Raw genomic sequence first — 26,880 nt, forward strand, 5'->3', positions numbered from 1 at the left:
CTATCTTACAGTCAGGTCTCTATATCTATCTACAGTCAGGTCTCTCTATCTACAGTCAGGTCTCTCTATCTACAGTCAGGTCTCTATATCTATCTACAGTCATATCTCTATATTTATCTACAGTCAGGTCTCTATATCTATCTACAGTCATATCTCTATATCTTTCTACAGTCAGGTCTCTCTATCTATCTACAGTCAGGTCTCTATATCTATCTACAGTCAGGTCTCTCTATCTACAGTCAGGTCTCTATATCTTTCTACAGTCAGGTCTCTATATCTATCTACAGTCAGGTCTCTATATCTATCTACAGTCAGGTCTCTATATCTATCTACAGTCAGGTCTATCTCTCTGTCAATCACTATAAGCAGATTCAGTTCCGCCTCATTACCCTGAGGGCCACTGGCAGGTCAGTCTGCTCATTAAGCCTCCATGCTAACACTCCACTGGCTGTTGTTCATCGCCCAACCTGCCTCTCGCCACTTGCCAGGAACTTCATTATAAATAAGAATTTGTTCTTAACCGACTCTCTTGCTTAAATAGAGGTTAAAAAAATAAAATCAGCTGCATGTGTTTATTAATAATGTCTTCTAGTCAAAGTACCTTCAGCCACCCCCCCTTTCTCTCCCTCCATCCCCCTCTTTCTCCATTCTCTCTTTCTCTCCCTCCATCCCCCTCCAACCATCTCTCCCACCCTACATCCCTCTCTTTCTCCATCCCTCTCTTTCTCCATTCCTCTCTTTCTCTCCTCCATCCCCCCTCCAACCATCTCTCCAACCCTACATCCCTCTCTTTCTCCATCCCTCTCTTTCTCCATTCCTCTCTTTCTCTCCCTCCATCCCCCTCCAACCATCTCTCCCACCCTACATCCCTCTCTTTCTCCATCCCTCTCTTTCTCCATTCCTCTCTTTCTCTCCCTCCATCCCCCCTCCAACCATGTATCCCACCCTACATCCCTCTCTTTCTCCATTCCTCTCTTCTTATTCCACACATCACTCTCCCCCTTCTCTCTCCTTCCCTCCCTCAATCCACACGTCCAGTGAAGAGTTAAACATTCAGAACTGAACACCCTCTGTGACGCGTGCAGGTGAAACCTGACAGATGGTGTTTATCAGAGCTCAGAACAAATGTTGCATTACATCTCTATCTATCTCCATCTATTTACCCCATTACCTAATCTATCAGCAGTGTGTGTGTGTGTTTAACAGTGTGTGTCAGCATTGTATTTTTATCACAATGCGAAACAAAGAAAACAACTATCTCGTTAAAACCTGACTGCAATTATTGTGATGTGAGAAAAACAAAGGGGCTGATGACTGACAGGGTAATTAACACCTGCTACCACGGCAACCCATAGACTTAATTGAATTCTGGCCCAAGCCAGATCGATCCTGATTGATCGAGACAAACAATGCCAGGGGACTTTAATTGACTTTACTCAGGTGATGGTAGGAGAAAGTTATGTGGATGGGGATAGGTATTATACAGAGGGCATCAGGACACAGCGAGGAGAACTTTAAGTCTGACATTGTCTAGTCATAAAGGAAAAGATGGCACTATGATATTTGTTAACCACAAATGGGATTTGCCCCCCTTTCGCCCTAAATCAAGTGCGAGTGAGAAACAAAAACCTGCAGACACTGCAGCCCTCCAGGAGATGAGTTTCATACCCTTCTTTCTTGGTATTAAGGTGCGTGTGTGTGTGACTTTGTCTGCATCTGTGTGTGTGTGTGACTTTGTCTGCATCTGTGTGTGTGTGTGACTTTGTCTGCATCTGTGTGTGTGTGTGACTTTGTCTGCATCTGTGTGTGTGTGTGTGTGTGTGTGTGTGTGTGTGTGTGTGTGTGTGTGTGTGTGTGTGTGTGTGTGTGTGTGTGTGTGTGTGTGTGTGTGTGTGTGTGTGTGTGTGTGTGTGTGTGTGTGTGTGTGTGTGTGTGTGTGTGTGTGTGACTTTGTCTGCATCTGTGTGTGTGCGTGCGTGCGTGCCTGCGTGCGTGCGTGCGTGCGTGCGTGCGTGCGTGCGTGTGTGTGTGTGTGTATGGACTGCTATGAACTGGTACTCACCTTGAGAGCACGAGAACGGTTGGCCAGGAGATTCTCAATGTTCCCCTGCTGCATTAGCCACCAGCTGGCTGGCATCGTTGGACCCCACACTGAAGTACTTCCTGTGGCTCTGGAAGATCTGCACCAATCAGGAGATAGAGCGTCAAAGGTGACAGTGAAGCAATCAAGAAGAGAGAAACAAGGGTCAAAGGTGACACAGGAGAGAGTGATACTTTGATAAAATATTGACATGGTGTATCTTAGAATTGTACCTATGAGGATAGTCACAATAAATGTACTTGATTACATTTATTTGCAGGGACAATGAACACAATAATCCAAATGTATGTAAATATGTGTCAGATGTGTCAAATGTGTCAAATCCTGATGTCACCACTGTGTGTACAAAGCCAGTGTAAATCAAGCAACATTATGCCACATTGGAGCACAACGACAAACACCATTTACTGAATATGGAATATGTTTCAGAAAGAGGAATTAAACAATAAAAAAACAGAAATGCCAAACAGCCAATTATACAGCAGCCAGAGGGGCTTTCTAGGTCCGACATTAAAACCACAGGCTTGTAGTGTGTGAATGTGTGTGCGGGCACGCGCGTGTGTGTGTGTCTAAGTCTGTGTATCGAAGTGTGTGTTTACTTAGCTAACCTCTGTGGGGCTGTGCTATGTGTTTCTGCTTGTCCATGAGTAATGATACTGATGGTTATTCTCCACATGCTCTTTCTGCTTACAAGCAAACACAATCCTCCCTGTGTAGTAAACAAAGCAGCCATGCTGCCAGAGGTCTCAATGAAGGAAACCTACATTTATTCTACTGCAACAGGACAAAGGAATGTACAGTTGACCATTGATGTTATCCCACTCTCTATCTATATATATGCTATAGGGTCAAGATTAGGTCATAAAAGTCTAGCTATTTTCCCTCACCCCATGAGCATCAAATGATGCCTGCGACAGGAAATTAGCTCCAAACGTGGTATAACACCGTCATGGTAAAGATGTCTGCTTTTCTTTTTTCTTCTAAATGTCTGTGATGACAAGCAGGGCAAGAGGCAGCCCTGATATGGTGTCTGTTAAGGGTATGTTCCTGAGAATACTGTGTTGCTCAAGGGAAATCATGCCTGTGTGTTGTCCCTGGGACGTCATGCATTGTGTGCGTGTGTGTCTGAAAAATGTCATCCAAAAGGAATCTGAAATCGATCGACAATTACTGTGATGATTATTGTGCATTTCATATTTCTTAATTATTTCTTCTTTTTTTGTTTTCTGGTTATACATTGTTATTGATTATTGCATTGTTGGGCTATAGGTTTGCAAGAAAGACATTTTCACTGTACTTGTGCATGTGACATTTAAACGAGACATAATTACAGAGGCTCCATATCAGGCCTGGCTCGGCAAGAGGAGGAGAGTTGTCATAGGGTTATAGCAATCAACACAAGGGATGTGTCCCAAAGGCACCCTATTCCCATATAGTGCACTACTTATGACCAGAGCCCCTGCATAGGGAATAGGGTGCCATTTGGGATGCAGCCAGAGTAACAGCTCCTCCTCACTGTCCATATCATGTAAGCTTGTTAGGGAAGTGGATAGGGATGTGGTGTTTGGAGTTGACACTGATAGTCCTTGAGTGTGGACATTCCCTAGCAGAATACTGTAAGCAGATGTCCCCATATCACTAATGAGATGGCACTTTGTAAAGTCCAGATCTGTTGTGACAACCATCATTGTATTGGATGTGACACACATCAAACAGGAGAGGTCAGGAGTATGTGTGCGCATGTGTGTGTGCACGTGTGTGTGTGTGTGTGTGTGTGTGTGTGTGTGTGTGTGTGTGTGTGTGTGTGTGTGTGCGCGTATATGTGTGTGCGCGTGTGTATATTGATTGTTGAAATCAGAGTTGTGGATGTGTGACTATGGGGTTGCAAGCTTCCTGTGCGTTTGAGAGGAGTGTGGTGTTGTGGTATATGCACGTTTGTGCACGTCTGTGTTCCTATGTTTACAAGGTGTTCCTGTGTGTCCCACCTGTATGAGGTTCTGCACTCCGCTGGCTGTGTCCGTCAGTGTGACCAGCTCCTGTTGCATCTGCTCCACCCATTCCTTTATCCTGAGGAAACAATGAAAGCACCAATCAAAATCATTCAAATTCATTTACTTCCTGTAACTCATCGAATCCGATGATGAAATGGTTTTACTTATCCAATCACATTGATATCTCTGAACTGCTGTTTTCAGGATCATTGGTACCAAACAAAAGACAATGGACTGAAACAGGGAGGGAAATACTTTACTGTTCAGTAAGAAACGTTTTTGTTTTTCTGTTGCAAAACAGTTTGCTTCAGTGTGCAATAATAAATAAGACCCTGAAGGTGCAGAACGATCAATAGAAATACATGTCTGTCAAGCAGAATAAGGAATCAAGTTAGCTCTATGTTACATTTCCATCTGCAAAGCTGTGAATGTTCACCACTGCATAAATAATCTTGACTTACTTGGATTCGCCAATCACCTTGCAGTAGATACTACATGACCACACATTAACAGAGCAGTTGAGTCAGGCAGTAACAGTACTGCTGACTATCACTTTATGCAAAAACATATCTCGCCATGCAGGTTAATCAATTCAGTGGTCTATAAAATAGTCATGTTTACTCCTGAGTATATGTGTTTTGACTCCCATTAACTGTGCATTAGAGTATATATAGATATAGAGAGAGTAGAGGATATATTCATGGTTGTCAGTGGGTGAGTAACAAGGACAGGGGTGAGATATTAGGTCATGTATACAGGGATAGTAGAGGGAGAAATTAGTTACCCTTACCGGAACACTAGTTACTTGGCTCAATAAACTGTCAGAAACGGAACGGAACACTAGTTAACTGGCTCAATAAACTGTATTTGTAAGTCGCTCTGGATAAGAGCGTCTGCTAAATGACTTAAATGTAAATGTAAATGTAATGTACCCTATACAGAAACGGAACACTAGTTAACTGGCTCAATAAACGGTCTGTACCCTATACAGAAACAGAACAATATTTAACTGCCTGGCCGGTTCCCTCTCCACTGGGATTCTCTGCCTCTAACCCCATTACAGGGGCTGAGTCATTGGCTTACTGGTGCTCTTTCCATGCCGTCCCTAGGAGGAGTGCGTCACTTGAGTAGGCTGAGTCACTGACGTGGTCTTCCTGTCTGGGTTGGCGCAACCCCTTGGGTTGTGCCGGCGGAGATCTTTGTGGGCTATATTGACCTTGTCTCAGGATGGTAAGTTGCTGGTGGAAGATATCCCTCTAGTGGTGTGGGGGCTGTGCTTTAGCAAAGTGGGTGGGGTTATAGCCTGCCTCTTGGCCCTGTCCGGGGGTATCATCGGACGGGGCCACAGTGTCTCCTGACCCCTCCTGTCTCAGCCTCCAGTATTTATGCTGCAGTAGTTTATGTGTCGGGGCTCGGGTCAGTCTGTTATATCTGAGTATTTCTCCTGTCTTATCCGGTGTCCAGTGTGAATTTAAGTATGCTCTCTCTAATTCTCTCTTTCTCTCTCTCGAGACCTGAGCCCTAGGACCATGCCTCAGGACTACATGCTATGATGACTCCTTGTTGTCCCCAGTCCACCTGGCTGTGCTGCTGCTTCACCTGGCTAATCTGCCTGCAGCAATGGAACCCTGACCTGTTCACTGTGATTACTATTATTTGACCATGCTTGTCATTAATGAACATTTGAACATTTTGGCCATGTTCTGTTATAATCTCCACCCGACACAGCCAGAAGAGGACTGGCCACCTCATGGCCTGGTTCCTCTCTAGGTTTCTTCCTAGGTTTTGGCCTTTCTAGGGAATTTTTCCTAGCCACTGTGCTTCTACACCTGCATTGCTTGCTGTTTGGGGTTTTAGGCTGGGTTTCTGTACAGCACTTGATATATCAGCTGATTTAAGAAGGGCTATAGAAATACATTTGATTTGATTTGATCTGCCTCAATAAACTGTCTGTACCCTATCCAGAAACTGAACAATAGTTAATAGGCTCAACGGTGTATACAATATGGATTAAGTAAACACTGAAAGTGTGTCAAGTTCACAGTGAGAGTGAGTGGTTCCTTCATTGTTCTGAGGAGAAAAGGTCCATATGTAACCATAAGACCAAATGTGTTATAAATAAATGGATTGAGACACATTGAATAACCAGCATAGCTGCCATTTTGAACACATTTTTGTCCTCTGTTGAAAATGTTTTGCTACAGCGTGCCCTATTGAACACGAATCTGGTCACATACAATAGCGATGAAATTGACGCATTGTTGACGTGGGGATTGTGGACTGCATTGGCTCATTCATTACACTAGCAGTAGGGAATAGTCTAGAAGTGGGTGAATGGTCCATCCACAGGTAAACACAGTGATTGAGTGTGCAAATTTCCAAACAGCAGGTAAATACATCTACTTGAAACACCTAAATGCAGACCCAGAGGAGACGTGCTGTGTCCAAAAATCGCACCCTATTCCTTATATATAGAGAATAGGGTGCCATTTGAGACTCATCCCTGGTTTGAAGGACACCATAGCAGTACATGAACACTCAACATAGTTAGGGAGGAAGTATGAATTCATATCCATGAACTCATCAGAAGTGTCAAACACCTAGATGAATCTTATTACTTGACAAGTGAGACGTGGTACAGGCTCATCTTCTAGGAGAGAAACACACACACACACACACACACACACACACACACACACACACACACACACACACACACACTCACACACACACACACACACACACACACACACACACACACACACACACACACACACACACACACACACACACACACACACACACACATGAATAAAAACATGCAGGCAGGCACGCAACTTGCCCCCTCTACCAACACACAGAAACGTGTTAAAAATCCTTGTCAATAACCATTAAAATGCATGACTGGGGGTCATAAGGAAATGAAACTATTTTCCCCCAGGGTATGTTTTAACCCATTCCACTATACAGAAGTGCATTCGCCCTGACTTTGATGCGTGTCATGTTATCCTGTCTAATAACCCACACTGCAATGTGACTAGGGCTCGTACAAAACGCACAACCAGTCAAATGTTTGGACACACCTACTCATTCCAGGGATTTTCGTTATTTTTACTATATTCAACATTGTAGAATAACAGTGAAGACATCAAAACAATGAAATAACACATATGGAATCATGTTCTAAACCAAAAAGTGTAAAACAAATCAAAATATATTTTATAATTGATATTCTTCAAAGTATATACAGCTCAGAGAAGCAGCTGTATGGGGGGCAAGGCTGGAGTACTATCAGCACATTTCTGATCTCACACACACACACACACACACACACACACACACACACACACACACACACACACAACACACACACACACACACACACACACACACACACACACACACACACACACACACACACACACACACACACACACACACACACACACACACACGGCTGCGCATATTCACACTCACACACACATACTCACACACGCTAACAATGCTTTCATCCTAACCCCTCCATGAAGATATTAGTGCATGACACACCCTTGAGCCATCACCACTGAGTCAGCACCACTGAGCCAGCACCACTGAGCCAGCACCACTGAGCCAGCACCACTGAGCCAGCACCACTGAGCCAGCACCACTGAGGCCAGCACCACTGAGTCAGCACCACTGACACACCGCTGCTCCAAGCCCTTAGCTCACAGCAGGAATAGCTTCCTGAGGGTCACAGTAAGGTCTAGCCTGCAGAGTCAGCTTTTATCTGCTATGTGCAACAGGTAGAGCCTGAATGTAAATCCCATGGTCCTATCCAACAGCCTAGGCAGATGCAACAGGTGCCCTCGGCAATAGGTCTGTTAAAAATGTAAATGTGTTGCCACTGCGCCAGAATAGCATTTTTTTACAGGAGATGCAGAGAAAACATGAATAGACCATGTATTCTCTATGATGAGGCTCTGACTGAACATATGGGCCAATATTTGAATCCTTCTCTGAATACTGACCATGTTCAACTTTTATGCCGTGTTCCCTCAGGTAACCAACAACAGGTGGAAGGCACTTAATAAATGGCCAAAAGCCAACCCTGCTTCACGATTAAACAATGATTAGTTCTTACAGTATCCAATACTGTATAATAACTACAGACAGACGGTACAGCCTACAGCCAATTTGTTCTGTGTGTGTGTGTGTTTCAGCCCCATAACTTGTTTGAAACAGGAGAGGCAGCCGGTAATGAGGAGAGGGGAGCAACAATAAACCTTGTCCCATGGAGGGCCACCGTTTCTGACTAAAGATCCTGTAGCCTGTTGGTTAAAAAATGACACCACATTACTATTGGTACACAGTGAACTAACAACTATGATAAAAGCATTGCGAAAAAGCTTGTTTCATCTGAAGTCAAGGACAAGAAAAGCATTATTATTTGTCTCTAAACAAATAAGGGTTCTTGTATTGTTTAAAAAGACAAGCTCTACCTCAACACATAATGTAAAAAGTGTGATGTTACCACAAAGGAGGAAAAGCAATGCTTTTCTCTCAATGACAAACCATGAAGTAATGTCTAAAAAAGAGGTTTCAACACTTAAAGAGCTCAACAAAGCCCTCTGAGAGGATGGAAACTTGGAGCAGGTCATGGAAAAATGAGATAACATCGCCCTACCCCCTCCCCTCTCATTTCTCCCTCTCCTCTCCTAGCGAAGGGAAACAGAGAGAGGGGGTGGGCTTGAGCAGGAAAACCTAAAATGGCTGGTGAGCCAGAGAGAGAGCCGAGCAGCAATACAGCCAGTTGCACTCCGGGGCTGGGACTGAGTGGATCCTTGCTGAAACTCAGCCAAGTGTAAAGAGAGAGACCCATAACCCTGAGCCTTTTCTCTCGCTGTCTTGCTGCTTGTGTTCTTAACATCCCCCACTTACACAACAGACTGTGCACATTTAGAAAACGTGGCGTCGCTTTTTCATTTTCTCTTTCTTGCCATCCTCCTCTTGCACAATGTAATGTTTGGGTTTGTTTTGCTCCGTGGAGAGAGCAGAGCGCAGATCAACATGGGTACACTGCCGGAGGTCGCCTGAGGAGAGAGAAGACTGGTTTTTATTTTGGATGAATATATAATCTGATATGCAGAGGGAAAGCCTCCACTTTAAAATAAATGACATGGACCTCCCACAAGGTTTCTTGCTTGAGACATTTCAATTTAAATGCGTGTCTGTGAATTCCAAATGGAGAGGTGGTGATTTTTTAAATATGACTACATGGGAATAAATTTGTATAGGACAGATGGTTACTGTGAATCCGTTAAGACGTGACCTGTACGTGCAGTATGGCACTCAGTTATTTTATCAAAGACATATGATATAGGTGTTTTTATTCATTTTCACAATATCAGTAAGCCATCCAAATACACCCCACCTACATACAGGTGATTAGATAAAGATATTTAAATTGTTCAGAGAGTTCATTGATTCCCACTACACAACTTATTGAGGATCTTTTAGTTAATCTTTTGATTCAATCTTAGCCTCACAGAATTAGTCCTCTATATATTTAACCTATTAACCTTGTACAGTAGCTGGTGATTAGACAAATATTTTTCTCTCTCTGTAACAGAAGACGCCTCCCCAGACCAGCTGTCACCTGTGTGTATCGGAAAACATTGAAACCAGAGCACTGGGGCCTTCAGAGGACATAATGGGGTTCAAAGGTGAAGGGGTAAGGTGCCCCTCTTAGCCTAATCTCTGTGCACGAGAGCGAGCGCACGCGTGTGGAGGGTCTGTATTATGTATAGTAACTCATCAACTGAAGTGCTATATTGGGGGTGTGATGAAGCATAAAATAGGACAAATGTTTCCCTGAGTGTTCCCCGAGAGTTCCGAGAGGTCCCCGAACGTTCCCTGACTGTTCCCTGAGTGTTCCCTGAGAGTTCAGAGAGTTCCCAGAGCGTTCCCTGACTGTTCCTTGAGTGTTAGAGTAGGATCTGACCCCAAGTGCCCTAGAAACATAGTATTTAACAGTACTATCCTCAACCAGGCCACCTCTCTGAAAGACTTGGAAACACAACATCATATGTTACAGTATAGCACTAGCAGACAATAAAACAAATATATGTTCTGCATGCTATATCATTATTATCACTTAGTAGCTGTGAACTGTGCTGTTTTACAGGGTCAGCCATAGTAGTACAGCGCCCCTGGAGCCAATTAAAGTTAAGTGCCTTGCTCAAGGGCCATAGTGAACAAGTTGCCCAAGAATAACGTGTTTAGCCAATAACCACGCACAACACAGAGTGGAGTGTCCAATCCCAGAGCCCGTTACAGAAGAGTGGAAAGCCCAGAATAGATTGTCTGACTCAGACTGAGCATCATTGTCTGACCTCTGGCTGGATTAGCCCTCGGGTTGCTGACTACTGAGGCCATTTCTGTTCTCTCCTCTCCATTTCACCCAGCTTCTTTTTCAAAATGAAGCAGCCATTTCACCCGGCTTTATGTAGCTACTAACTGAAGCAATGGTTACTTTCCAATATCCAGATAACCATTTAGAATACACACCAGAAGGTAATTGAACCATTCTCCTACACTCTTAGAAAGAAAAGTGCTATCTAGAACCTTAAAGGGTTCTTCGGCTGTCAAAGAGGTTCTACATGGAACCCGAAAGGGTTCTACAAAGAAACCAAGAAGGGTTCTCCCTGTGGGGACAGTCAAAAAAAACTTTAAGAACCCTTTTTTTCTAAGAGTGTAGATGTTTAAAATTCCATTTGTACTGCTACAGTGGTAAATCAAAAAATAAAAGCATATTCCAAAAGAAACCAACAGCCCCAACTCTGTGTCATGGTTTAAACTATTTCCCCCCTCATTTGGCTGCACTTGACAGTCCCATATTTCAACAACGTTTCAGGTGTCTCAACTATGTTTCTTCCTACCTTGCTGACAAAAAGGTATTTCCATTGATTAATGGTGCCATTGCACAGTGCACTGTTTGGATGCAGGATTTATTGTGGAGTTGACCAACATGCGCAGGTAGCCTACGTTTTCAAGTGATTTGCTTGACAATAAGATGAAGACATCATGACTGGTCGTGTTCATACCGAAGGTAAAAGGTGATACATTTCTTACCGTTAAATGACATGTCTTTACTGTCGGGCCCTTCAACAAAAAAATAGAAAATACATGAAAAAGAAAGAAGACCATCCAAAATGTCACGTGTATTCTGATACACACTTCAATTAGTGTTACAATGCACTAATGTATCATAAGGCCTTATAAATGAACTTATGAGGCATTTTCTGGTGCCTAATAGAGTGTGTTTGCTTCATGCAAAGTATGCTAGGCTACTGTAAATATGTTTTGATTAGAAAAGTTTTGTTTTATTTCTCTTAGTTGTAAAGGCATTGTACAATATGCTAACTGGCACATGTCGCTGTTCGGCTGGAGCTGGTAAGCAGGCAGTAAAGATGAGGTTGTCCACCCTAACATCTTTCTCACAAAAGATCCCTGAGTTTTGTCTGGAAAGTCTCCCTTGAAGGATTCCTCTGAACTTAAAATGACTTCCTTCACCTATACCAATAAAGAATTGTATTCCAACCCTCTCTCTCTTTTCTAAAACCTATTCTCCACAGCCACCGTACATGCCCTCCATAGGCCTTATTCATGACCACTTTTTCTCCATGTTTTCATTTCCACCTGCTCTTCTTTCCTCTGCTTCATTGCTCTGATCTGAATGAACTGACCAGGTGAAATCAGCCTGATGATGAGCCCACCATGGTTTCCACCTGTGAAGTCTTCTCCAATCATTGCAGACAAGGAAGAACAGATTCCCAGTGTGAAAGAGCCCAAGACTCGCTTCTACAGAACCCATTTAAAACAGCAGAAAGTATTCTACTCTTCAAGGAGACTTTCTTTCAGAAGTGTTGTGCCATTGTCGTCAGATACTGTTTCGTTTCTATGTCAAGTTAGGCATTTATTCAGGTTTGGATCTAAAGGCAATTAAGACATCTGCAGTCTCACCTCTCATTTCAACCTTTCAGTAGTGATCCTCACACTTCTCCTCATTGCCAAGGAAACAGTTCTCAATTAGTACACAGGTAGCCTATAACAGTTACAATGACCCAGAGTAACCACACAGCCACAAGCCATTTCATTTGTATAAAAACTCTGAAGTGGCTTCCAACAGAGGCAGCATTCAGTCAAGCCTAACATGTCCAATGTAATGTTTGGACTCCACAGCTGTACTGTTTTTATATTAGTTTACTTGTGTTACTTCTGTTTGTATCAGAGGGCAGAACCTGACACCATGTAAACACCACTAGCCAGTAGAGAGCTCCATCCATTGCAAAGTCAAAAGCCCCATCATTCCTGAGCACTATCATAGAGTAGAAACAGATCGACAAAGAGGTCAAGGCCCCATCCTGAAACAACCCTGAAACAGGCCCCATCCCCGCAGTACTTAATGTAGATCTGAAAGATTTGGATAGGTATGGTAGTAGTTTCATCTTATCCCTGATAGGCTGGGTGTAGATTTTGCCATATCGCTCACACCTATCCAATCTTTTCACATAATCAGATCTAGGGGTAGGATGTGTTTCTGGACAGGACACAAACCTAGGATTAGCAGTTACATCTCACATGTAACTGAGATAATCAGTGACCTAACTACCGGTGACCAGTAATTTTTCAATGAAAGGGAGGAGATGAGACACGAGGACATACACAGCGACTTAACGGTCCCCAACAGAGAAGGCTAACCAAAATTCAGCATGCACCCAGGATTTATGCTAATTGTAGCGACACACACCTGCACAGCAGCCAGTTAGACTAAATACCACTTTGAGTCTCTCCTTTCCACCACTCTCTCCTCTTCATTCCTCTCTGCTGTTAACACAGAGGCTGTTTTGACACTCACACTTTGTCATGAACCCTGCCAAATCTCTAAATACTGTCAAACTGTCAGGAGAAGAAGCACAGCAGCAGGCAGTAACTACCTGACAGACAGATGCAGACTGGAACGGGGGTGTTTAAAAAAAAAAAAAATTAATATAACATGAGTTATTTATCGGTCTCATACACTGAGTTAGTCTCTGTCCTCAACCCCTTATTAGTGGTGATTTTTCCTTCTGATCTACTCTTAGAGGGATATACCAGTGATATAGGTGTGAGGAGGCGGGAGAGTGCGAGAGAGAGGGAGAGAGAGGCTATAATTTAGCCATCAGATACCAAATAAAAGCTGGTACTGTGGAGCAGCAGGCTTTAATAACCAACCTGACAGAACAATGGCGAAGACAAACAGTCTCTCTCTCTCTTTGGTATCTTTTTCCTCACTGTTTACCTTGCTCTCTCTCTTTTCTCTGTTGCTTCATCTCTCCTTGCTTTTTCTATCACTCTTTATCTCTCCTTTGCTCCCCTTGCTTTCTCCTCCTCTCCCTCTTTCTCATTTGACCTCTAACCTCTCTCTCTCCTTCAGTCTGTTTCACTTTAAACCATCTCCTTTGCTCTCTATCACTTTCCCCTTCGCCTCCCTCCCTCCCTCCCTCCCTCCCTCCCTCCCTCCTCCCTCCCCTCCCTCCCTCCCTCCCCTCCCTCCCTCCCTCCTCCCTCCCTCCCTCCCCCTCCCTGAGAGGCAAACAGGCAGATAAAGGATAATATCCTCCTTATTTATTGAGATCAATCACACAGTAATTGTAGGCTTTGTAGCTAGCTGTCTTCCGTTCTCATTATCCTGGGCAGAGATTATTGATGTTCTTCTCTCTTTCCTCTTCTCCCACCATCATTTTTTCCTGTTAAAGAAGTCAGAGTACCGGAACACGGAACCCTGCTTTGATCTGAGGTGGCTGGTTATGTGGGAACCCATGGCAACCGTGCTTGTTGCACTCCAATGGGTACTTATGGTATAAATAACAACAGAGAGTATATGAGGAGAGGAGAGAATGTCCACTGTTGTCCATGCATGTTCATTTCCCCTACAGTGGAATCTCCATGACATCACAAAATGACGATCATACACGAACAAATACCTTTACTATATCTCACTATACTGCAATACAAGGATTCTGACACACACACACACACACACACACACACACACACACACACACACACACACACACACACACACACACACACACACACACACACACACACACACACACACACACACACACACACACACACACACACACACACAGGGTTCCTGTGGTGGACAGGGCATCGGTCCAAACAGCTGTTAACCATTCCCATTCCCAACGTCTGCTGGGCAACGTCTCGGAACGCAATGGAACATTCTGGGAAGTACCATGTGCCACAGGTGGCAGGGGACGACGTAGCCTAGGGTTAGTTTAGCGTTAGCATGCTCGCTGGAGTGATTACTTCTACTTCCAGTCTTCCCAGTGTACACATCATCAGGCCAGGCAAAGTAGTATTTCATTCTTCCCAGAGGCCTGAACCGGAGGAGGGGTGGAGGAGACACAGACATTAAAACAAACAAACAGGAGGCTGCACATAAAGTGTGGATCCCCCAAGCCTTCAGTGGTGGAACGTGGGGGAGAATTATGGGGTATGGGGGAACGAGTTAGCGCGGTACAAAGATATCCCAGACCAGTACAACCCACAGGTCTGAGTCAGAGTCAGGACACTCACCCTACCTAGAGGCTAGAGAGATCAAATATAGCCTAGAGAGAGAGAGAGAGAGGGGGAGAGGAGAGTGAGAGCAGAGCAAGAGACAGAGAGATAGAGCAGAGAGACAGAGAGAGAGGGGGAGTGAGAGCAGAGAGAGGAAAAGAGAGAACAAGAGAGATAGCAGAGACGGAGAGATCAGAGAGAGAGAGAGAGATCAAAGAGAGAGAGTGCAGCAGAGTTTGCTGTGGGCCCAGACCGTGCAGCCCTGGGTGTCTGGGTAGCTGGGTAACAGATATAGCTTTAGCAGCTTACGCAGATGGGCGGTGGGCATTCTCCTGAAATATGCCTGCTAACACCAGCTCTCTGATGGGGAGCGGAGTCATACACAGACATACAACCCGAGTTGGCTTCAAACACCTTTCAAAAAAATATAACACCTAGTTAATATGGTCCTAAGTCAGACTCTTTTACCTCTGACAGTTGAAAGTTAAAATATTTAGGCAGAATAAGAAAACCCATGGGATATTAACCCACAACCATGGTGTTAGATGCGCCACACTCCAACCCACTGAGTCAGTGGAACCTCCTAGTCAACAACTCAGCCTCTGAATACACCGTCGACAAACACCATTGTGTTCCTAGTCCATATGCACGACACAGACAGCTTCTTTAACTCTTTATTAACCGTTGCCTCTGTGAGTGCAGAGAGTGTGGGTGGAGCTGCATTCACATTATGCCAGCAGATCAGTGGAGACAGGGTTGGGAACGAAAAGGCATATCTATTTAGCTGGTTGAGCATGAAATCTAATTATGCTTTAAAACTGAGAGAGAAACCCGGCGAGGAGGGTGATGGGAACCATGGAAATGGAGGAGAGGGGAGGAGAGAGAGTGGGACACGGAGGAGAGGAGAGAAGGAGAGGGGGGGGGGGGAGGAGAGGTGGAGGGAGAGATGAAGGAGAGTGGAGAGAGATGAAGGGAGGAGAGTGGGACACCGGAGGAGAAAGGAGAGAAGGGGAGGATGGGGGGAGGAGAGAGAGAGTGGGACACGGAGGAGAGGAGAGAAGGATGAGGGGAGAGGGAGAGAGATGGAGGGAGAGAGATGAGGGGAGAGTGGGAGAGGAAAGGGGAGAGAGAGGGCAGAGCCTGAGTCAAAAGCAAGACGAATGCGATCACAGGCTTGACTGTAACCAGATAACATGACATGCACCCATCAGGCCAAAATACCATTTATATATAGATAGGGTGAAGCTTTATTTAAACGGGGGTCAATAAAATGCTTATAAAGCATTATTTAATAGCTCATTACTCATGAACAACCGGTTTGTAAATAATTCATTCATCATTCATTTGTGTATTTTGTAGCAAATATATTTTCTAATCATGTATTTTGTAGAAAATACATTTCGTAATCATGTAACCAAGTCACTCAAAGGCCTTATACATGCATTTAAACATATGTATTGATAAATAACTACATTATGATGTTTACTAACTGACTGACTGACTGACTGACTGACTGACTGACTGACTGACTGACTGACTGACTGACTGACTGGTTTACTAACTAAATGACTGACTGACTAACTGACTGGATGACTAACTGACTGACTAACTGACTGGATGACTAACTGAATGACTGGATGACTAACTGAATGACTGACTGTGACTAACTGACTGGATGACTAACTGACTGACTGACTAACTGACTGGATGACTAACTGAATGACTAATATAACTGACTAACTGACTGGATGACGTTAACTGACTGGATGACTAACTGACTAACTGACTGACTAACTGACCAACTGACTGACTAACTGACTGGATGACTAACTGACTGACTAACTGACTGGATGACTAACGACTGACTAACTGACTGGATGACTAACTGACTGACTAACTGACTGGATGACTAACTGACTGACCAACTGGATGACTAACGACTGGATGACTAACTGACTGGATGACTAACTGACTAACTGACTGGATGACTAACTGACTGGATGACTAACTGACTAACTGACTGGATGACTAACTGACTAACTGACTGGATGACTAACTGACTGGATGACTAACTGACTGGATGACTAACTGAATGACTGGATGACTAACTGGATGATTGACTGGATGACTAACTGACTGACTGACTAACTGACTGGATGACTAGCTGAATGACTGACTGACTAACTGACAGAATGACTAACTGAATGACTGGCTATCTAACTGACTGGACGACTAGCTGACTGACTAACTGAATGACTAACTAGATGATTAACTGAATAACTGACTGACCAGCTGACTGATTGGATGACTAACTGGATGGCTAACTGAATGGCTGACTAACTGACTGGATGACTAGCTGACTGACTAACTGAATGACTGACTGACTAACTGACTGGATGACAAACTGACTGACTGACTGACTGACTGACTGACTGACTGACTGACTGACTGACTGACTGACTGGATGACAAACTGACTGGATGACTAACTGAATGACTGACTGACTAGATGACTGACTGACTAACTGACTGGATGACTAACTGACTGACTAACTGAATGACTGACTAACTAGATGACTAACTGAATGACTGACTGACTAACTAACTGGATGACTAACTGACTGACTAACTAACTGGATGACTAGCTGAATTACTGACTTGCTGACTGACTGGATTACTGACTGACTGACTAGATGACTGACTGACTGACTAGCTGACTGACAGGTTGACTAACTGACTGACTGGATGACTAACTGGATGACTGACTGACTGACTAGATGACTGACTAACTGACTGGATGACTAACTGGACGACTAACTAACTGACTGATCGACTGACTGACTAGCTGACTGACTAGATGACTAACTAACTGACTGGACGACTAACTGGATGACTGACTGACTGACTAGATGACTGACTAATCGACTGACTGACTAGCTGACTGACTAGATGACTAACTAACTGACTGGATGACTAACTGACTAGATGACTGACTGACTAGATGACTGACTGACTGACTGGATGACTAACTGGATGACTAACTAACTGACTGATCGACTAACTGACTAGATGACTGACTGACTAGATGACTGACTGACTAGATGACTGACTGACTGACTGATCGACTGACTGACTAGCTGACTGACTAGATGACTAACTAACTGACTGGATGACTAACTGGACGACTAACTAACTGACTGGATGACTAACTGGACGACTAACTAACTAACTGGACGACTAACTAACTGACTGGATGACTAACTGGACGACTGACTAACCGACTGGATGACTAGCTGACTGACTAACTGAATGACTAACTGATAGACTGACTGACTAACTGACTGACTAACTAACTAACTGCATGACTAACTGACTAACTGAATAACTGACGGAATGACTGAATGATTGACTGACTGACTAACTAGTTGACTGGATGACTGACTGACTAGCTGAATGACTGACTGACAGGATGACTGACTGACTGGATGACTAGCTGAATTACTGACTTGCTGACTGACTGACTAGCTGACTAACTGACTGACTGGATGACTGACTGACTGACTGACTGGATGAATGACTGACTGACTAGCTGACTGACTGACTGAATGACTAGCTGACTGACTGACTAACTAGATGACCAACTGGATGACTGACTAGATGACTGACTGACTGGATGACTGACTGACTGGATGGCTGACTGATCGACTGACTAACTAGCTGACTGACAGGATGACTAACTGACTGACTGGATGACTGACTGACTGGATGATTGACTAGCTGACTTACTGACTGACTAGCTGACTGACTAACTGACTAACTGACTGGATGACTGACTGACTGACTAACTGACTGGATGACTGACTGACTAACTGACTGGATGACTGACTAGATGACTGGCTAGATGACTGACTGACTGACTGACTAACTGACTGACTGACTGGACGACTGACTAGATGACTGACTAGCTGACTGACTGGATGACTTGCTTACTCACTGACTGACTGAATGACTGACTGATTAGCTGACTGACAGCATGACTGACTGACTAGCTGACTGACAGGATGACTGACTGACTGGATGACTGACTGACTGACAAGCTGACTGACTGACTGGATGACTGACAGAAGACTGACTGACTGACTAGCTGACTGACTGGCTAGCGACTGATTGATTACCTGACTGACTGGGATGACTGACCAACTGACTGACTAGCTGACTGACTGACTGGATGACTGGCTGACTAGCTGACATTCTGACTTGCTGACTGACTGGATTACTGACTGACTGACAGGATGACTGACTGACTGACTGCCTAGCTGACTGACAGGATGATGACTAACTGACTGGATGACTGACTGACTGGATGACTGATTGGATGACTGACTAACTGACTGACATGATGACTGAACTAACTGACTGACTAGATGACTGACTGACTGACTGACTAGCTGACTGACTGACTAGCTGACTGCAAGCTGACTGACAGATGACTGACTGACTGAATGACTGACAGGATGACTGACGACTAACTGGCTGACTGGATGACTGACTAACTGACTAGCTATCTGTTTGACTGACTAACTGACTGACTAACTGACTAGCTGGACTGACAAGATGACTGACTGACTGGACGACGACTAACAGGCTGACTGAAGTGACTGACTAGCTAGCTATCTGACTAACTGACTAGCTGACTGACAGACTAGCTGACTGACTGACTAGCTGACTGACTAGATGACTGACTGACTAGCTGACTGACAGGATGACTGGATGACTGACTGACTAACTGACTGACAGGATGACTGACTGACTGACTAGCTATCTGACTGACTAACTGGCTGATTGACAGACTAGCTGACTGACTAGCTAATGGACTGACCTGCTGACTGACTGGATGACTGACTGATTGACTGACTGGCTGCCTAAATAACTGACTGACTAGCTGACTGACTGGTTAAATAACTGACTGGATGACTGACTAACTAACTAGTTGCCTGAATGACTGACTGACTAGCTGAATGACTGACTGACAAGATGACTGACTGACTGGATGACTAGCTGAATTACTGACTTGCTGACTGACTGGATTACTGACTGACTGACTAGATGACTGACTGATCGACTGACTGACTAGCTGACTAACTGGATGACTGAATGGATGACTGACTGACTGGATGAATGACTGACTGACTAGCTGACTGACTGACTGACTAGCTGACTGACTGACTGGATGACTGACTGGATGACTGACTGGATGGCTGACTGATCGACTGACTGACTAGCTGACTGACAGGATGACTAACTGACTGACTGGATGACTGACTAGCTGACTTACTGACTGACTAGCTGACTGACTAACTGACTAACTGACTGGATGAATGACTGACTAACTGACTGGATGACTGACTAGATGACTGGCTAGATGACTGACTGACTGACTAACTGACTGACTGACTGGATGACTGACTAGATGACTGACTAGATGACTGACTGACTGACTAACTGACTGACTGGATGACTTGCTTACTCACTGACTGACTGATTAGCTGACTGACAGCATGACTGACTGACTAGCTGACTGACAGGATGACTGACTGACTGGATGACTGACTGACTGACTAGCTGACTGACTAACTGACTGGATGACTGACTGACTAGCTGACTGACTGGATGACTTGCTTACTCACTGACTGACTGAATGACTGACTGACTAGCTGACTGACAGCATGACTGACTGACTGACTGACTAGCTGGCTGACTGACTAGCTGACTGGATGACTGACTGACTAGCTGACTGACTGGCCGACTGGCTGACTGAATAACTGACTGGCTGGATGACTGGCTGACTGATTGACTGGCTGGCACTGGGCCTCTCTGGGGGCACAATCTGTGACATCAGACTTTGCATTTCAGATTCGATGATGTTAATCATCTGCCTCGAAGCCACGGAGCAGCCTAGGAGACATGTTCCATCTCAAGGAGAGAGAGAGAGAGAGAGAGAGAGAGAGAGAGAGAGAGAGAGAGAGAGAGAGAGAGAGAGAGAGAGAGAGAGAGAGAGAGAGAGAGAGAGCTGCAGAAAAGAGAGAGAGGAGAGTGGCTGCAGAAAATCTGAGGCAGACAGACACTGGCATGTGAGGTTAGCGCTGGAGCACAGAGATGCAGTCACGCACTGTGACAGAGAGAGGGATAGAAAGATGGAGAGGGAGGGGATGAGAGATGGGAGCAATATGAAAAAGAGAGGAAAAGTAAGAGAGAAACAATAAGAGAAAGCAAGAGAAAGAGAGCGAGAGGCAGGGAGAAAGCAAGAGAGAGAGGAAGGCAAGGGGAAAGAGAGGCGAGGAGAAAGAGCGAGAGAGCGAGCGAGAGAGAGAGGAAGGCAAGGGGAAAGAGCGAGAGAGCGAGAAAGGGAAAGGGAGAAAGAGAGAGGGAGAGAGGCAGGGAGAAAAAGAGAACAGCAGGAAGAGAGATAGAGGCAAGGAGAAAGAGAGAGAGAGCGGCAGAGAGAGACAGGGAGAGAGAGAGGCCGGAAGAAAGAGAGGCAGAGAGAAATAAAGATACAGGGAATGGGGAAAGAGAGGCGGGGAGAAAGAGCAAGAGAGCGAGAAAGGGAAAAAGGAGAGACGTAGGGAGAAAAGAGAGGCAGGGAGAAAGAGACAGGAGAGAGGATAGAGAGAGGCAGGGACTGTAGAAAAGAGAGAGGCAGGAGGAGAGAGAGAGAGAGAGAGAGAGAGAGAGAGAGAGAGAGAGAGAGAGAAAGAGAGAGAGAGGAGAGAGAGAGAGAGAGAGAGAGAGAGAGAGAGAGAGAGAAAGAGGCAGAGAGAGGAGAGAGAGAGAGAGAGAGAGAGAGAGAGAGAGAAAGAAGAGCAGAGGCAGGCAGAAGAGAGAGGCAGGCAGAAAGAGAGAGGCATGAAAAAGAGAGATAGAGGTAGGTAGAATGAGAGAGAGAGGGGCAAGGGGAAAGGGAGAGAGGGGCAGGGAGAAAAGTGAGTGAGAGAGAGAGAGAGAGAGAGAGAGAGAGAGAGAGAGAGAGAGAGAGAGAGAGAGAGAGAGAGAGAGAGAGAGAGAGAGAGAGAGAGAGAGAGAGAGAAAGAGAGAGAGAGGCAGAGAGAGAGAGAGAGGCAGAAGAGAGAGGCAGGCAGGCAGAATGAGAGAGAGAGAGGAGCAAGGGGAAAGAGAGAGAGAGGGGCAGGGAGAAAAGTGAGTGAGAGAGAGAGAGAGAGAGAGAGAGAGAGAGAGAGAGAGAGAGAGAGAGAGAGAGAGAGAGAGAGAGAGAGAGAGAGAGAGATGAAGGGAAATAAGAGAGAGAGAGAGGTAGGGAGGTAGGGAGAAAGAGAGAGAGAGGCAGACAGACAGGCAGAAAGAGAGAGAGGCAGAGAGAGATAAAGAATGAGACAGAAGAACAATCTCTAAAGCCAAGATGTTAATTGTGTCTTACCCCTGTCTTACAACTATAGGAGCACTTCAGACAATTTCCAGAGCTCCTCTCAACAGCCTGTGTGTGTGTGTGTGTGTGTGTGTGTGTGTGTGTGTGTGTGTGTGTGTGTGTGTGTGTGTGTGTGTGTGTGTGTGTGTGTGTGTGTGTGTGTGTGTGTGTGTGTGTGTGTGTGTGTGTGTGTGTGTGTGTGTGTGTGTGTGTGTGTGTGTGTGTGTGTGTGTGTGTGTGTGTGTGTGTGTGTGTGTGTGTGTGTGTGTGTGTGTGTGTGTGTGTGTGTGTGTTCATTCTTTTATTCAACACCTCCATTGTAATAGTCACTCAAAATCACTGTCAAAGTAGTAAAATGAGCAGTATGGTTACACTGCCAACCCGAGGACGGCCAACTGCTGCAGCTCTGATCACGGCAATAGTGAGAAAAAGAGAAACCCAGTCAGCTTTATATGGTAGTCAAGCAGTGGAGGCTCCTCAGAGGAGGAAGGGAGGGCCATCTTCCTCAGTGAATTTCGTTAAAAAAACAATTGTAAAACATCGAAAAATGTATATTTTTGGGATAAAACTATACTAAATATATTCACAAGTCACCAAATAATTTATTAAAACACACTGTTTTGCATTGAAGGTCTACAGTAGCCACAACATCCTCTGTAGGGTAGCACAATGGTGTAACCGGAGGAGAACTAGCTTCCATCCTCCTCTTGGCACACTGACTTCAATGCAAAACCTAGGAGGCTCATGGTTCTCACCCCCTTCAATAGACTTACACAGTAATTAAGACAACATCTGGAGGACGTCCTCCAACCTGTCAGAACTTATGCAGCATGAACTGACATCTTGTCCACCCAAATCAAAGGATCAAATAACGAAGGAGAAGGTGAGAGTAGGAGAGTATATAGAGGCTAGAATGAATACAGCGTGGCTGTTTATGAGTGATCAGGGGTGTATTCATTCCATCGATTCTGCTGAAAAATATTTCTTAAATGGAAGCAAATGAAACCGGGATAACATACCTGAATTTGTCCAATAGAAACTCTCATTTGGAACTGTTGGACTAATGATTACACCCTAGATCACCTAGATGCAGGCAAGAGTGTACAAGGCGGTATTGAATGTGTCACTGTCATCTCAACATTTTCTCTCGACCTGTGTGCACCTACATTGTAAACTTTCATTCATAGGCTAGGTTGCAGCAGCCTCATGATGGGTACAGGGAAGATTTGAGTATCATGTAGTAGCCTAAACCTACCAATGTTACATTGAACTGGGTGAATGGAATATGAATGACAGTTATCCAACATGCTGTAATAGAAATAAGGCCTTTTGATTATGAAAAGATGTATTGTCCTCCCTCACGTTAAACGGCACTGACCACCACTGTACATTACATTACATTTAAGTCATTTAGTCAAGTATTATAGCTAACCGGGATGCCAGTCTGTTTATGCCAAGGTTAATACAGTCCTGTGGTGGGTAGAAGACCAGGTTTAAATCCCATCATTCACACTACTTCCTCAACGTCTAAGGAACCAATTGAATACTAGATGCCAGTGCACGTCAGAAACTCGTCATTCGGCCAGCCCAAAAGGCATTTGAAAGAATTTTGGATTTCTCAATCATTGCCAGTTTAAAAGTCCTTTTTCATAGGGAATAATGTGTCAGTCAATCAACATTTTTAGTCTTTAAAACTCCACGACTACCATCAACCACTCAGTGTCTATAAAATCTCTCTCTATAACACTCAGTGTCTATACATCCTCAATGCCTATGGCTGGACTACTCTGCCAGTATGACATCATCCTCTGGTCGGTGCCATTAGTATGAGAGCCAAATGGATCACTTGATCTCCAGGGAAACAGACCAAAAGAACAGAACATAGTTCAGGCAGTGATGTCACCCTCCCTCACAGGATGCTGCTGAGGGGATGACGGCTCATTATAATGGATGGAATGGAGTGAATGGAACGCTATTAATGCTATTAAATGAATGCCATTGTTATGAGCCCATCCTCCCCAATTAATGTACCACTGGCCACCTGTGCCCTCCATCCATGAGACCTGGGGTGAGGTGATGAGGTGAAACTGTCATAACGTTGCAGATAGAAATGTAACACATAGAACCAACAGGATTCCAAACCTATACCTACCTGATAGACAAACATAGGTCATCTAATCTATACAATACATTCCTATCTGAACGTTCTGTAACGTTGCACCCTCCTAAACAGACCCCTGAAGTTAGGCAGAACCAGATCGCCCCGGAGCTGAGTGGGGTGTCATTTGATTACTAGCTACATTTGAAGAACAGCTAGTGAGAATAGCAGTGTGGGCATTAATAAACACATAGACAGGTTGGTTTACTGAACCACTGCACCTGCTAGACATGTGAAAGTGAATGGGCATGTCTTCTGTTCTGAGCATGGCAGCTAGACATGTGATCAGTTCATTTGCCAGGGATCTAACTATATTTATGAAAATTGCATATTATTATTATATTATTATATTATAACTACGTTTTGACTTTTTTAGTAGTCACTGTTCCACCATTACATTTTCCAAGGTATTCAAGGAAAATGGCATGGGTGGGTAGGGATGTACTGCCTAACTCATATTGGGAAGAAATAAAGAAGCCTATCCTTCCTAAAGTAATCACAATGCCTCCGCATGGCATGTCGCCATTGACAATATGATGCCGACAATGAAAGGGTTGGCGTACTGATTTTTCAGTGTAAATGGAATTGCGTGTGTAGAGCATTCTATGTAAATGGAATTGGGTAGAGCATTCTATGGGGGGGGGCTGAGAATATTTGGTCATTCATTGCTTTGCCTTGTCACTGCACTGAGATGAAAGATTCAAGTTGTCCAATTCATTGAGTTGGACATGATTTACCTGAAGATACGTCAGGGGCGTTGCCAGAAGGGTGCTGAAATATGATTGTCCACACTTAGTGCCCCCCCATCTGTCAATCTGGCTCCGTAATATTTGTTTTGCCTGTTTAGCGGTATTACAGAGGCTGGCTTGGGGACCATGCGGACGGCTCAGAGTTGGCGGGAAGGCTGGTTGATTGGTTGACAAGCGTTTGGACTATGGAAGATGGCTCAACATGATCTCAGAGCATTTAATATTGCAATTCGTACAATACGCAACAAATTTGCAAAAAGTATGTTATTTTATTAATTCAAATGCATTGTTGCTAACATGGCTAGGTGGCTAAGGTTAACGTTAGCTAGCAGGCTATGGGTTAGTTGTTAGGGTTAAGGTTAGGAGTTAGGTTATTAAAGAGTTAGGGGAAGGGTTAGCTAACATGCTAAGTAGTTGCAAAGTAGCTAAAAGTAGTTAGCAGTTGCAAATTTGCTAAAATTGTCTATGATGTTATTCGAACACAACCTTTGGATTGCGTAAAGTGTGTTTAATCAAACTAAGTCGGCTATTAACTACAGGCTAAATACAGCAAGATCCAGAAGCACAATTCAAACACACAGTTTGTCACAGTTTTCGAAGACGTTATGCATTTCCATTGACTGTTAGTTTTCAGAAACCGATGGGTAACCGTTTGCAATGCAAGTTTTTCCAAAAATGTTGTAGGCTATTATTGGGCTATTTGTAAACATAACAACATGGTCAAATAGGCTTATTATAATGATATACTTATTATATTATAATAATATAAATAAAAACTATCCTACATCACAATAGCCATAAATGTATTTTATGAATTTATTGTATTTTGCTTTAGGATTGGGAAAGCAAACAGGCTGTCATCGGAGGACAGGCTGTCATCACAGGACAGGCTGTCTGGTAAGGCTACTTACAGAAGTGGCGACGGGAACTGCACGGTTGACACACTATTTAACGAAGCCAGAAGTAAAAGTAGAGCGGTGAAGGAGCTGTAGGTATCCATGATTGAACGGAGTTCCCAACACACGATAATAAAAAACGACTCAAGACAGGGAAAGAGATGCGTGAAGCAGTCCAAATCCGGGAACCGTGTGCGTCTTCTTGCGCGTTCAGTGGACCTGTCACGCAGCCATCGGGGGACAGTTTGAAAACAAATCTCAGCTGGTTCGTCTCCCCCTGATGAGTTTGTGTTTGTATGTCTTTTTGAAAGAGTGTGTGTCAGATCTCCGGCGGTAACCTTTACAAGAAGCGCCCAGTGTGTTTTTAGAAGAGTGGAGAGGGAGGACGCCCGGTTCTCATATCTCCCCCGCTCGTCAGCACGGAACAGTGTGTGTAGGAAATGTGTGTGAGAGAGCCCTCCCGAGCGGATCGGTTTCCGAGCCCCCAACTCCACTTTACCCCCACCCCTTGCCTGAGAACGATCATCATCACGCGTTGCTCTCCATACAAGGCACTCACTCCTCACTGGGGCTGGGCAACGAACGGCCACCGCCTAGCGAGCACACAACACCAGCCAGTCAGACTCAAACTCACTGGCAGACAAAAACTGCATCCCTTTTATTTTAAATGTACATTATATCACATGTGTATGATATTGATGATATTGCTATCGGGACAAAGGAAAGTGTGTTCTAAAATTGTGACTGCATGGCCTATATCAAATAGCAGTTATTTTTAAAGGTAACAGATCATTAACAGCCTGACCCCTGCCCCTTTGCTTGCTAAACTGAAGAATTGGGCTGGGGATATATAACCACTCTTATATTTGCATCTATCTATCTATATATCTATCTATCTATCTGGCATTAATACATTTTATACAACGGGTGGGTCTAATGCTGATTGGTTAAA

General features: G+C 44.4%; 1 protein-coding gene across 1 annotated transcript; it reads right to left on the reverse strand.

The window, feature by feature from the left end:
* Nucleotides 1-2,081: 2,081 nt before the first annotated feature.
* On the reverse strand, nucleotides 2,082-26,258 carry LOC124027004 (voltage-dependent calcium channel subunit alpha-2/delta-1-like). The gene is made up of 3 exons (XM_046339576.1): nucleotides 25,944-26,258; nucleotides 4,087-4,168; nucleotides 2,082-2,180 (listed from the first exon to the last, which is right to left on the reverse strand). Exons 1-3 carry the CDS (start codon nucleotides 26,030-26,032, stop codon nucleotides 2,097-2,099), a joined length of 255 nt encoding a protein of 84 aa, XP_046195532.1. The 5' UTR covers nucleotides 26,033-26,258; the 3' UTR covers nucleotides 2,082-2,096.
* Between the last annotated feature and the right edge of the window lie 622 nt (nucleotides 26,259-26,880).

The sequence above is a fragment of the Oncorhynchus gorbuscha genome, unplaced genomic scaffold (assembly GCF_021184085.1).
Source record: "Oncorhynchus gorbuscha isolate QuinsamMale2020 ecotype Even-year unplaced genomic scaffold, OgorEven_v1.0 Un_scaffold_2879, whole genome shotgun sequence".
NCBI classification, from domain to species: Eukaryota; Metazoa; Chordata; class Actinopteri; order Salmoniformes; family Salmonidae; genus Oncorhynchus; species Oncorhynchus gorbuscha.